The sequence below is a fragment of the Sapajus apella genome, unplaced genomic scaffold (genome assembly GCF_009761245.1).
Source record: "Sapajus apella isolate SASKATOON/1434 unplaced genomic scaffold, GSC_monkey_1.0 scaffold101, whole genome shotgun sequence".
NCBI lineage: Eukaryota > Metazoa > Chordata > Mammalia > Primates > Cebidae > Sapajus > Sapajus apella.
Window position 1 is genome coordinate 7,277,484 of NW_022437041.1, and position 14,419 is coordinate 7,291,902.

At 39.4% G+C, this 14,419-nt stretch overlaps 1 protein-coding gene across 8 annotated transcripts in view; it reads left to right on the top strand.

The window, feature by feature from the left end:
• The window catches only part of TNIK (TRAF2 and NCK interacting kinase), a 410,529-nt gene that overhangs the window by 256,299 nt on the left and 139,811 nt on the right, over positions 1 to 14,419 (top strand). For all 8 annotated transcript variants that reach the window (XM_032258265.1, XM_032258273.1, XM_032258266.1 and 5 more), the window contains one exon: positions 7,648 to 7,773. In XM_032258265.1, coding sequence (XP_032114156.1) covers positions 7,648 to 7,773 — 126 coding nt within the window. The remainder of the gene's footprint in view (positions 1 to 7,647; positions 7,774 to 14,419) is intronic.

Genomic DNA, 14,419 nt, shown 5'->3' on the forward strand with positions numbered 1-14,419 from the left:
TTTTTTATTGCACTTTAGGTTCTGGGGTACATGTGAAGAACATGCAGGATTGTTGCATAGGTACATACATGGCAATGTGGTTTGCTGCCTCCATCCCCATCACCTATATCTGACATTTCTCCCCATGTTGTCCCTCCCTAACTCCCTACACCCTGCTGTCCCTCCCTTAGTCCCCCCACAACAGACCCCAGTGTGTGATGCTCCCCTCCCCGTGTCCATGTGTTCTCATTGTTCAACACCTGCCGGCGAGTGAGAACATGCAGTGTTTGATTTTCTGTTCTTGTGTCAGTTTGCTGAGAATGATGGTTTCCAGGTTCATCCATGTCCCTACAAAGGACACTTCCTGGCCCTCTGACCCTGGGCATATTGCTTAACCTTCTCTATTCTACATCCATAAATGTGGATAATGCCACTTCTCTCACAAAGTTAGTAAATATGTTAGTAGTTATTTAGAAAGCGTTTCAGAACAACATATCGAACATAGTATTTTGTTGTTGTCATTATTACCAGGTCTTTTGCAGACAATTTTTATTTTTCTCTTTATGACACCAAAAGCCTCCAAAGTAGACAACATGCTACACAGACTTGGCAAACACTTTTTCTGCCAGGAAAATGTTTCCCTCCCAGACATGCTCTTTATTCCTTCCCAGCTGCGTAACTTTCACCTCGTCTTAAGAACTCAGCTCAAACTTGAGTTTCTTGAAGTTAATTAGATCAGCTACCACATACCTCTCATGGTAGTAATTTTGCATTTATCTGTGGTTCTTTGATTCATATCCGTGGCTTCCACTAAACTGTAGTAAGCTTCATTGTGGCAGAATTTGAATCTGTTACGCCTATGGTAGTATGATTATATTATTGGCATTTAGCATTATGATTAGGATATGGCAGGCATTTAGTAAATCTTTTTTCTTAACTTTTTTTTTCAACTGTTATTTTAGATTAGGAGGTACCTATGCAGGTTTGATACTTCAGTATGTTGTGTGATGTTGAGATTTGTGGCAAATGATTGTGTCACCCAGGTACTGACCATAGTACCCAACAGTTTTCAACCCTTGTCCACCTCCCTCCCCCTGTAGTAATTCATCTTTATGTTCACCTGTACCCAATGCTTAGCTCCCTTTCGCAAGTGAGAAATACAGGATTTGGTTTTCTGTTTTTGCATTAATTTGCTTAGGATAATAACCTCCAGCTCAACCATGTTGCTGCAAAGGACATGATTCCATTTATTTTTATGGCTGCATAGTATTGCATGGTATATGCATACCACATTTTCTTTATCCATTCCACCATTGATAGGCACCAAGGTTCGTTCCATGTCTTTGCTGTTGTGAATAGTGCTGCAGTGAACATGAGAGTGCATGTATTTTTTTTGGCAGAATGATTTGTTTTCTCTTAGATATATACATAGTAATGAAATTGCTGGATTGAGTAAATCATTCTTGAATGAATTGATTTCGCTTAGAATTAAAATATATGGCAAATCCAAGTGCTGCCTAAGGAATGTCCTAACAAAGTCCTATCCATGGTACAATGAAGAGATGGGAACTTAGACAACTCCTTGGACCACTCTGAGCCTGTTTGTTTAAATCTGTTAGATGTGATAGGTTTATTACATCTAATTATTGAGTACAGTCTATTGTAATTATTTATTACAATCTATTAGATATAATACATTTAAGGAAACAGACACAAAGGTGTATAACTTGACCCTGAGATAATTTTAGGTGATTTACGTGCTTAATTCTCATTTAATTTTAAATATATTTTGATCTTTAATAAACTGATTTAAAAAGCAGACCTCAAACTGTATGTTATAAATCAACTTAGAACACACTGGAAAATGCCCGCCTCTTAATCTGTGCTGCTAGGTTACGTTATTCATGTGCAGAATATCATTGATTTTGAAGATCCTGCTAAAATTTCAAGACATGCTCTTAACTATTTCAACTATTTATCTTAGGAAACGCAGATTTTTCTGCCTCCTATAGAACTGGGAAAAAAAAAGAAAATTAATAAGATATCGGAGCTGATGTGTAACTTTAAATTTCTAATTTTGTATTCACTAGAACAACTTCTTTGTTGTCATTGACTAATTGTATAAGTAGATATTGCATAGTTAAACAAATAAGTGTTTACTGATTCAAAAAATTTAGTTTTTGTCAGCTATATCCTGAAAAAAAATTCTATTGCAGGGAGAGATTTCACTATCACAAATTATTTTAGAAACTTTTTAAAAACTACATTCTAGATCATAGTGATGATCCCTTCAAATTCTCATAGGCTGTGATTCTTTAATAATAACTTGTCTCCTACTTTTTGCCACATTCAGTCAGTGCTGAAGGTGAGAATGATAGATACACAAACACCTGCTTCATGGCAACAGCTGCTGTGAAAGCAGAGCAGGTGAGCGGGAGCAGAGATGGTTCTAGCCGGTGTCCACACATCTATGGAGTAGTGGTATTCAGGAATCTGTACACGTTATACTTCTCTCTAGACTTCATCCTGACCAGTCCCTTGGACTTGCTGTAGGAATTACGTGGTTTTATTCCTGTGCCATGGATTGAGAGTTAAATGTTGGGCAGACTTTATTACAGAGCATATTAACTATATTAAATGTTTTATTGGATTTTTATATCCTAGCGTATCATAGGTACTTAAAGTGTGTTCCCCTGCGTAATAAATATGCAACTTAAAATCCCTTCTTTATTTCTTGAAATCAATCCTAAGCAAATATTATTGTATGCTAACAAGCTCCTTTAATTGGAAGACTAAAGTCAGGGTTCTCTTCTGCCCTGACTTCAGATGCTCTTAAATTCTTCCGATTAACAACTTTGGTTTTGGTCACCATGGATAATTGCCCGTCATCTGACTAGTAGTTTTCTCTATAGAATTAAGAATACTGGCTTTGGAGTCAGACAAATCTGGGCAGGAATCTGAGCTTTAATGTTTAAAATATGAGTGAACTTGGGAAAGTTACTTAACTTCTCTCAGACTCATTTTACTCATTTGTAAAATAGGATTCAGTTCCATAGAGCTGCTTTGAGTGCTCAGTAAGATAGTTCATACATAGCCCCTGGTACACAGTAAACATTACATGAGGTTTTTGGCTTTGGCTATTTATATGTATTTTTTTTATTGTACTTTAGGTTCTGGGGTAGTGTGCAGATCATGCAGGATTGTTGCATATGTACATATGTGGCAATGTGGTTTGCTGCCTCCATCCTCCCATCACCTATATCTGGCATTTTTCCCTGTGTTATGCCTCCCTACCTCCCCATCCCCGTGCTGTCCCTCCCCTGGTCCCCTGCAACAGACCCCAGTGTGTGATGCTTCCCATGTGTTCTCATTGTTCAACACCCACCTATGTGTGAGAACATGCGGTGTTTGATTTTCTGTTCTTGTGTCAGTTTGCTGAGAATGATGATTTCCAGATTCACCCATGTCCCTACAAAGGACACGAACTCTATTCCATGGTGTATATGTGCCACATTTTCCTTGTCCAGCCTATCATTGATGGGCATTTGGGTTGATTCCAGGTCTTTGCTGTTGTAAACAGTGCCGCAATGAATATACGTGTGCATATGTCTTTATAATAGAATGATTTGTAATCCTTTGGGTATATACCCAGTAATGGGATTGCTGGATCAAATGGAATTTCTATTTCTAGGTCCTTGAGGAATCACCACACTGTCTTCCACAATAGTTGAACTAATTTACACTCTCACCTACAGTGTAAAATTGTATGATCACATGGTGACAATCATGTTGCTATCAGAGGTGGTCAGTGGCTTAAAAGTGGTTTCAAATGCAAGGAAATAGATAATTCCCACTGGAATTATTTGTGTTTGAAAACTGCCTATCTTCCCATGGTTTCTCATCTCCTGGAAGGCCAATCCCGGTTTCTCACATGGGGGCCGAACGGTTCTCTAACAAGCAGTAAGAGAGGGCCAGTCTCAAAGCACAAGCGCTTTTCGGGCCTCTGCTCCATCACATTTGCTAATGTCCCCTTGGCCAAAGCAAGTCATGTGGCCAAGCCCAGGTTCAGGGAGAAGAGAAATGGACTCTACCTCGAGATGCAGGTAGGCCACATAACATGGCCATTTTCTTTTTCATTCTACCATAAATACTAAGCAATAAGTAGATCCTGTGATCTTGAGAAAAAATATCTTCTTTATATTAAAATTAAAGCTACATTTAGATAAGCAGTTAATCATTTCTAAGCCCTGAGAAGTGGCTTACATAGGTATTCTTATTCCTATTTATAGCTGAAAATGACTGACATTTGGAGAGTTTAAATGCTGTGGCTGAGGTTAACACAAGGAATATGACTGAAATTTGAAGTCTTCTGATTTAAGTAATGCTTATTCCTAGAGCACCAGACTTGGCTTATTGAAGTTACTCTTTTAAATGTGTGACAATTTGGTACCACGACTTTATTTTTCATTGTTGCCCAGTTTATCAGAGAGCTTGATCCTTCTGCTTAATACTTAAGATTTAGAAATAGTACATTTACAAAATAGAGGATATTCCTCCCTTATAACTTTTTAGTTTAATTCTAGCCTCCATTGCTCTCTTTGACTCTTTGGAAAGCATTGTAACTCATCTCTCTTGATGGGCCATATTGTGAGAGGCTGAACTCTTTACGGCATGGTTAAATGAGTTCTTCTCACTAGTAAGGGCCTTCCTTTCTATTTCACTGAATAACTTACTGCCATCTGTGCCCTAGAGTAAAAATCTGGATAAACAGTAGCCCTGAAGGCCTGCTAAATTGTATGCTCACTTAAAAGGTTGTGTGAGATCAAGATCAAGGATTTATATTTCAGAACTACCTAACCATGACCCACAGTGGTTCCATAATTGTGTTTGGAAACAGTGCAATTTAAACCTAAAATTCAAGTGACTTACATTTTTACCCTCTACCCATTTAGTCATTTATTTTTTGCTTCCTTGGATTAGTAATAACATTTACTTTGTAGTGTACTTTATAACTCACATGCATTAATTACCACAAAATGCTGGGACTTATAATATCTTTATCTCATTATAAATGAGAAAACTTGAGCTCCAAAAATATAGGTGACTTTTTTGAGATCCTGCAGCCAGAAGGGAATGGTGCCCAAACTCAACATGTACCCCATCAGCCCACCCTCATCTTTCTGATCCTGTACTCAATGCGTATGCTTTCCTTATGGTCATATTGCCTCAGTTTACCTTTGCAAAATGATGGAGAAGGTACTGACTTTATTCTGAACTCCAGTACTATTTATTTTGGATTTAATTACCTAGTGGCTTCTGCTTTTATTTAATCTGTTTTATGAGTTCTTATTTCGTAATGACATGGTGAGCTTTTTATAGGCAGTGCCCCCCTCCCCTGTCTTTCCCACATCATGCACTATCCTGCTAAGAACCAGGAGGCCAGCAGTAAATACTTGTAGAAGCAGCCTGATTTCTCACTAAGAATGACTGACACTAAGACTGACAGGTTGTGGTTGGAAAGTGATCCGTGTCTTTTATTACCTCACATAGTTGCCTTTTTAATGGAAGCAGCTGTCGATGCTGTGCTGCCCACAGAAACCCTCAGGTCACTTTTCCCCCTTTCTGTTGAGACTTCCCCAAAGTATATGCACTCACATCCTACATTCATCCACAGTTATTTGGCCCCACACAGCAAGTTTAATAGCTAATATGCACCATAGTAAGACATTGGAGGTGCGCTGTAAGGACCCTTCAACAAGTTGAAGGCCCCTGAAGGTCATTCGCTCCATGACCTGCAGTGAAGGCATGGGGAGTTTCTGATGGCTGCGGAGAAGAACAGGTCAGCAGCGTGCCTTCCCCATCTCACTCCTTGACTCCCTTCCCCGCTGTTCCGGCCACGTGTGTCTCCTTAGCCCAGCATCCCAAGCATAGCTTCTATTCTGAGATTACCGAGTCTTCAGCTTAGTTAAGCCATGTGATATGTAACATGCCTTACTTTCCAAGGTTTGCAAATCCCCTTTGTTTTTCCTAAAGCTTATTTTAGTAAATAAGCATGGTCAGCAAATGCCAGCACTTCACTCTTCTCCTCACCCTGTTCTTACCTATTCCATCTAATATTCAACATCACTAATGCTGCTCTAGGCATTGGGGTCTTTGCAGGTATTCATTCTTTTAGTTGCATTTATTCACAGACACTTTGCTTGGTGGTAGGCATGTTATAGAGAACAAAGCAGGCAGGATTCCTGAGTTTACAGTTCTTACGGACTGATAAGGAGAAGATACCTTAATCAAATGATAAATGTGGGTGGCTATTATGACAGGTGCTACGAGGGAAAAGATACATGATGATTCACGGGGCTAGAACCAAACTGGGCAGATCAGGGAGCTTTGCTGGGGAAGGAACTATAGAACTGAGGTCTGAAGATCTGAAGAGGAGAGCTTACAATATATGGAGAAGAGAGTCAAATAATGGGGTAATCATGGGACATACCTCCATACGGACGTCAACAAATACAGCAGGTATGTGAAGGAGTGTAGGGGCTGTGACCAGATGCAGTGGGGGGACTTGACATTGCCTTAGAAAATTAAGGAAGAGATCCCTGGTGAATGTCGATTAAACTCAATTAGAAATGGTGAGTAGAAACTATGTAAAGAAGAGGCGGGGAAAGAAGACAGCACACGAGAGACTGCATGAAGTCCCAGTAACACTGGAAGGAGGCAGTGCAGCTGGAGGGGAGGAAGGACACGGGACACCGAGGGTGGTATTTCAGGTCATAGTAATATCACATCTTACACCCAGGGATAGTCATAGCTTACTGCTGCATCTAAAAAATTATCCTGGGGTATAAACTTCTTCCCCCAACCTCAACAATAAAGCAGTCTTCTGCAGTCCAACCAATGTGTACGCATCAAGAAAATGAAATGATGGGAGGTCACACCATCTCCACCAGCACTGCAAGGACCTCTGAAAAGGGTCCAGGTTGGTAGACGCCACGTCAAAATTCACAGTGAATGAAACCTGAATATTAAGAAACTAACTCTGTAAGAGAGTTGCCTCTTTTTACATCCTCAGCACCACCAGGTTGCCCCCTTTCTTTCTACGCTGAGTTTCCTGAAGGTGAGGTGGGTACTCCTGCTTTGTGAACTTCCTTGGATCTAGAGAACTTACCTTTGCCCCTTTCCCATCTGACTTTCATCGTCTTCAGTCAGGTACTTCAATGAAAGGAGGCTTCAAAGAAAATGAACCTAACAAGATTGAATTCTGAGAGCCCATGGTTTTAATATTTTTCACTTTCCTCAACCTTTTTTATACCAGGTAGAATCAGTAATACACACCTGATGAATGTAGTTCCCAGAGGCCTACAGTGAATTTCATCTCGGTAGTCTTTCTACAGTGATCTCTTCTAGGTGAAGAGATGAGGGGTTGTCTGGGGCGTTTTTGTTTTGTTTTCCAACAGATTGTGCTATGCCTCTTTGTTGTGCAAACAGAAGACTCTCTTGGACAGTCAATATGTTATCTTTTAGAATTGTTCTTTGCATTCATATGTAATAATTATGCTCATTTGTTTACTAAGGAAGAAGAAAAAGAATTTAGATGGTGTTGAAGAACAGAATCTTACAAACAACAGTGGATTTTCATGACATAATTTTTATATTGTTCTCATACAGGATGAAGAGGAAGAAATCAAACAAGAAATTAACATGTTGAAGAAATATTCTCATCACCGGAATATTGCTACATACTATGGTGCTTTTATCAAAAAGAACCCACCAGGCATGGATGACCAACTTTGGGTATGTAGTGCTGTCCATACTGGCTTTATATACATGAAGAACAAGCAGGGCCAAATGATTCATTTTTCTATCCTCAGGACTAAATTTGATTAACTCCTTTAGCCCTTAGCCACCATAATGTCCATAACATAATGTTTTCAGGGTTTTCTCCCATTTCCTTAAATATCTGTCTTTTCAGTATCTCTACATATTCCTTCTATCCCTTAATCTGGATCATCCCCAAAGCCAATTGTTAAGTTCTCTGTTTTGTTTTCTTTTTCCCACTAATTGACAAAAATAAAAACACAATAAAATTGTAAAATAAACATAATTTAATTGTGTTTTTATTTTAGGCAACATGCTATTTACATTTTATGAACTATATCATTTATTTTGCTTCTTTGAGTTAGGTATTATTATTTTCCTAATTTCTTGAATGTTGAAACTAAGATTCAGAGAAAAATGAGTAAACTGTTTCAACGTCAACATCGCTATCAGTGATGGAGCTAGGATCTAACCAAGCTCTGTGAGATTCCTTGTCTATCACTATCGTGTGGGTGACTCTGAAACATAAACTTGAACTCGTTAAGTAGAATCTCTAATACAGTGTCTGGTACCAAGCAGGGACTCCGCAAAGGCTGTTCTCCTTTCATGTTTCCCCAGTCTACTTAGCTATGTGCCCCAGTCCTTTATCTTTGGCAGTCGAAGAGGCAGCTCTCATTGGCTGTCCCACCAATGAGTTTACTGTGTTTGATACCAAACCCTGCCGCTGCTCTGCCTAGTCCAGATTGCTTTTTTCTCACCTTGCTGGTTTCTGTCCTTGGAACTTTTATTCACTTAGTCCTTCAGCAAGATTATAATGCTGTGTTGGTTTGGCCTTCCCTTGCCAATTTTATAATTACCTCCCTAGTACAGGCCCATTCGGCGGAAGCCTGGACTTTACAATGGCCCCCTACTTGTTGATCTACTTCTCTTTCAAGCGTTCTCCTTCCCTCTGCCCTCCAGCCTTCTGTCCCTCCTTCCCCTCTTCCTCTCTTTCAATTTCTGTTCATCCCACCTGTTGTTGTTATATTAATGCTTCTAAAAATACCTTTTTAACCACTTACCGTCTTGCTCATTTTCCAGAGGTTTTGTATGTGCCTAACAAAAAAATTTTACCGCATTAGCAAGAGCCTACTGTATGCCACGTACTGTGCTGAACTGTGTAGATCTAGTAATAGCTATTTCATGGAGAATTCCCAAAGTACTCAGTGTTGGATAGAAGTAACTCTTTTAATGCATCAGACATTTCCAATCCAGTGGAGAAGACAGAATATAGACACCAAATGCAGTCATGCAATCAGTGACCAAAAAGGATATAAAATTGTTAGCTTATAAAACAAGATTTTTGTGTCATTTAATATGAATAATCAATCTTTGGAAAGAACTGTTGGGATTTTTTTTCTCCATAAGACTCATCTCCAAATGTAAAAAAAAAAAATAATTTGATGGTAAACACATTTTATATAGTTTGTGTGATTCTGAAAAAGTTACAGTAAGGTTTTAATTGTGGCCTCTAAATGTATAATACATGTAAATATGAAGATTAAACATATAAAAGTAGTGAGAGAAAATAAATATGACTATATAATCCTAAAGAGAGATATATGACAACAAAAGATTACATCATAAAATAGAATTTTGATATAAAATAGAATTTTGATGAACTTGGCTATATACATTTTTTTAATGTCTTAACTAAAAAGTAAAAATGCAAATAACTGTGTAAAAATATTCATTTATATATAATGTGCAAAGAAATTTCATAACCTTCAGAGATGAAGCATTTTTATAAATCAATAGGAAAAACTTGAAATTACTAATAGGAAGGTTGAGTTAAGGAAAAGGTTACAACCGAAAAAGTAAGAAATACCAATTATCAATAAAGATATTTTTAAAAGGTTATTCTTACTAACAGTATAAATCCACAAGAAAACAATAGATACCATTTCTTGCCTAGCAGATTGGCAAAGACTTCTTTTTTTTAATGATAATGTCCAAAATGGACACTCATACCCACTGCTCATGGAATGAACACTAGTTCAACTTAACTCAAGGGCAATTGGCATGCACACGCGCATACACACACACTCTCTCTCTCTCTCTCTCTCTCTCTCTCTCTCTCTTCCAAACCAAGCCCCTTACTTTTGACTCAGTATTTCCACAGGCAGGTATGTCTCCTAAATAAGGTCATTTATTTAGGTAACTACATAAAGATGTATGTAGAAGTTAACCACTAGCGAGTCACTTAAGGGACACTTCAGACTATTAAAATGATGTAGCTCTACATTTATAAATGGATAAGCATTAACAATTGTAGTAGGGGCTGGACATGGTGGCTCACGCCTGTAATCCCAGCACTTTGGGAGGCCGAGGTGGGTGGATCACTTAAGGTCAGGAGTTTGAGACCAGCCTGACCAACATGGTGAAACACTGTCTACTAAAAATACAAAAAAATTAGCCAGGCATGGTGGTGGGTGCCTGTAATTCCAACTACTCCAGAGGATGAGGCAGGAGAATTGCTTGAACTCAGGAGGTGGAAGGTACAGTGAGCCGAGATCACATCACTGCACTCCAGCCTGTGTGACAGAGCAAGACTCAGTCTCAAAAACAAAAACAAAAAACAACAACAAAGAAAGCAATTATAGAAGGACTTTTTAAAACCTTTTGAAGAGGTTATAAGTAAATACTGTATGTTGTTATTTTTGTGGAAAAATATACATGTAGTGACATGGTGGGAATATCTGAAATAATGCATACTAATTATGTTGAAAATATTTATTTTGAGGTAATAATTTTAGTAATTTAATTTTAAAAAACATGTTTCTTTTATACCTGCTTTTTTCCCCCTGATCTTTCTCTTTAATACATTTTCTTTTTTCTTTTCCCATTTATTTATTTTATTGCATTTTAGGTTTTGGGGTACATGTGAAGAACATGCAAAATTGTTGCATAGGTACACACGTGGCAGTGTGATTTGCTGCCTTCTTACCCATCACCTACATCTGGCATCTCTCCCCTTGCTATCTCTCCCCAACTCCCCACTCCCCACCGTCCCTCCCCTATTTCCCCCCAACTGACCCCAGTGTGTAGTGCTCCCCTCCCTGTGTCCATGTGTTCTCATTGTTCAACACCCGCCTATGAGTGAGAACATGCAGTGTTTGATCTTCTGCTCTTCTGTCAGTTTGTGGAGAATGATGGTTTCCAGGTTCATCCATGTCCCTACAAAGGACACAAACTCATTATTTTTGATGGCTGCATAATATTCCATGGTGTATACGTGCCACATTTTCCCTGTCCAGTCTATCGTCGATGGGCATTTGGGTTGGTTCCAGGTCTTTGCTATTGTAAACAGTGCTGCAATGAACATTCGTGTGCACGTGTCCTTCTAGTAGAACGATTTGTAATCCTTTGGATATATACCCAGTAATGGGATTGCTGGGTCAAATGGAATTTCCATTTCTAGGTCCTTGAGGAATCGCCACGCTGTCTTCCACAATGGTTGAACTAATTTACACTCCCACCAGAGACAGGGTCTTGCTCTGTCCTCCAGGCTGGAGTGCAGTGGCACAGTCATAACTCACTGTAGCCTTAAATACTGGAGCTCAAGCGATCCTGCCGCCTCAGCCTTCTGAGTAGCTCAGACTACAGGTGCATGCCACTATGCCTAGCTAATTTATTTATTTTTGGTCTCACTTTCTTGCCCCAGCTGATCTCAAACTCCTGGCCTCCCAAAGTGTTGGGATTACAGATGCAAGCCACTGAACCTGGCTTGACATTTCTCTTAAGCTCAGCATCTGAACCCTGTCTGCTGCTGCTTTTGTTATTGCTGCCACTGGGCTGTCCTTGATCCTTATAAACACCATCCACTCTCTGAGGGCAAGGCTTGTGTCTTTTGCCTCCCTCTGCAGCCTTTGGAAGGCACTGGGTAACATGATGCTGACAAAATCATTGGTTTATGAATGAAAATTATATTGTTAGAACAAAACCTGGTTGCAGCAGGTACCTTTGAGAGTTCAGGTTCCCTAAGCCCTGAAGATGCAACAGGATATGACGAGGTGGCATGAGTTAAGTTGTCTTCGTGTTTCCAAAGGACTTCTACATTGTCAACAATTTAGCATTTTAGCAATGATCCTGAATTGCCAGAAGCTGTAGCAGATCACACGTAGAGAATGATACCTGTTATCCCCCCGTTTATTATCAGCAACCTGGTAAGTCCCCCTTGTGCTCCCTCTCAATCACTGCCACCCCAAGGAAAACCACTATCCTGACTTTTCTCTCCCAGTTCTATTAAGATATAATCAACAAATAAAAGTTGTATATTGGCCAGGCATGGTGGTTCATGCCTATTATCCCGGTACTTTGAGAGACCAAGGCGGGGAGGATTGCTCGAGCCCAAGAACCCGAGACCAGCATGGGCAACATAGTGAGACCTCATCTCTACCAAAAAAATTAAAATTAAAAAAAAATTCTTTTAAAGAAAAAGAAATTGTATATTGTTGGTGAGGATGTAGAGAGAAGGGGACCCTTGTATACTGTTGGTGGAAATGTAAGTTAGTACAGCCGTATGGAAAATACTATAGAGGTTTCTGAAAAAATTGGAAATAGAACTACGTTATCCAGAAATCCCACTCTGGGTATATATCCAAAGGAAATAAAATCAGCACCTCAAAGAGGCATCTGAGTACCTGTGTTTATTGCAGCATTATTCATAATACAAGGAATGATAGCTATTTTAAAGTTGTCTGTAGAAAGGTTTTTTCTTTGGTCAGGACTGTGGTCTTAAAATAAAGCATTAATATAGCTTTAGAACCACCTCTCAGCTTATCGCCTGAGTTAGGACGCTATTTCTAGATGAGCCACACCTAACTATTAATTTCATTCATTTTGTGACATTCCAGGTAGGATAGTTGGTTTTCATGTTAAGTTGGATTATTAAAATTGGGGTGTTTATTTACAAATCAATGGTTGAGGGAAGGAGAGGGGTGGTCAAGCAGGGCTTGACTCATTTTTACCTTTTTCCAGATCCTGAGATGTTTTAAGCTAGAAGGAGAATTAGTCATCTTAGACTTTGCTGGGTCCTAGTGAAGTTAATTGACTTTCCCCGGGCCTCAAAACTAATTAGTGGATGATGTGGGACCAGAATGCAGGCATCCTAAAACATAACACTTCAGTTCTGTCGGAAGTTCTGTAAAATCCCCCTGGAAGTTTTTTTTTTTAAAAATGAGCAAAATCTTTGGTTCGTTTTCAGGCAGGTACTTGGAGAAAGCAGCAGGCCTCTGTTGGCATCTGAATGGTGTTAATGGGAGATACTGTACGCTGGAAATGAGTCACTTCCCCGCAGTTCTCACCCTGGCCAATTGCTCTTGTCATGGAGATGGCTGTTGTCCCTGAGAAGCAAGAGCCTGATGTGTTTGTGTTCATTTATTTATTCCCCAGTCATTAATTCATTAATTCGTTCTTCCATATATATATATATATATGTATATATATATATGAGAACATGTATATTTTCATATAGTCATTCATTCATCTATATATATGTATATGTATATTTATCATATCATATATATATGATCTATACACACACACACACACACACATATATATATATATATATATATATCAAGCACTAGCTAGGCACAAAGCACTCTTCCAAGCACTCAGAATATAACAGTGAACAAAAGTTATCAAAGTCCATATTTTAATGCAGCTTACATTCTTGCTGTAGACTACAAACAATAAACGTAATAAATAAGACAATTCTAGAGGATGCTGGAAGCTGGTAAGTGCCTGCTAGAGTATTAATTGGGAATGCAGGTAAGGTTTGCAGGGTGTTATGGACTACACATTTGTGTGCCCCAAAATTCATATATTGAAATCCTAACCCTCAATGTGATGGTATTGGGAGGTGGGGCCTTTAGGAGGTGATCAGGTGATGAAGATGGAGCCCTTATGAATGGGGTTAGCGCCCTCATAAAAATAATCCAGAGAGCTGCCTTGCTGTGTTTCTGAGAAGTTAGCCGTCTGCAACCTGGAGCCAGGTCATGCAGGCTTTGCAGGCCATTGGAAAGACCTCGGCTTTGACTCTGCATTAAGTGGGACAGCCATGCAGGATTTGGAAGGTGGGATGAGGGGAATGGGATCTGACCCACATACTGAAGGGGTTACTTCAGTTGCTGGGTTGAGAGTAGGCCAGCTGTATCAAGGAGGGAAACAGGAGAGGAATTAGGAAACTGTTTCAGTAAGTGAATCCCCTTCCTGAACTTGATAAAGGGGGATCTACAAGTAGTGAGCAGTTCCAAACTGGGCTGCATGGGGAGAGATTTTGCCGGCTTACTCCACTTCAATTAAATGCAATTAACTGCAGCTGACAAAATGTGGCAGTTACAGCCCCTATATTCTGCCAGGTGTGAAGGACAAAGGGCCTAGCACTTGTCAGACTTGTGTCTATGCAGAGGGCTCCTCTGACCATCCCCTCTAGGAATTGTCTAGTAGCTTCTTTGTTACTGATGATGAAGATAAAAGCTATGGAAGACCTCATGAGGGCAAAAGCGTCATTTCTTTTCCTAGTTGCTCTTCTTCTATGTGATGACAAATCAAGAAAGAACTAGGAAAAGGAAAGACA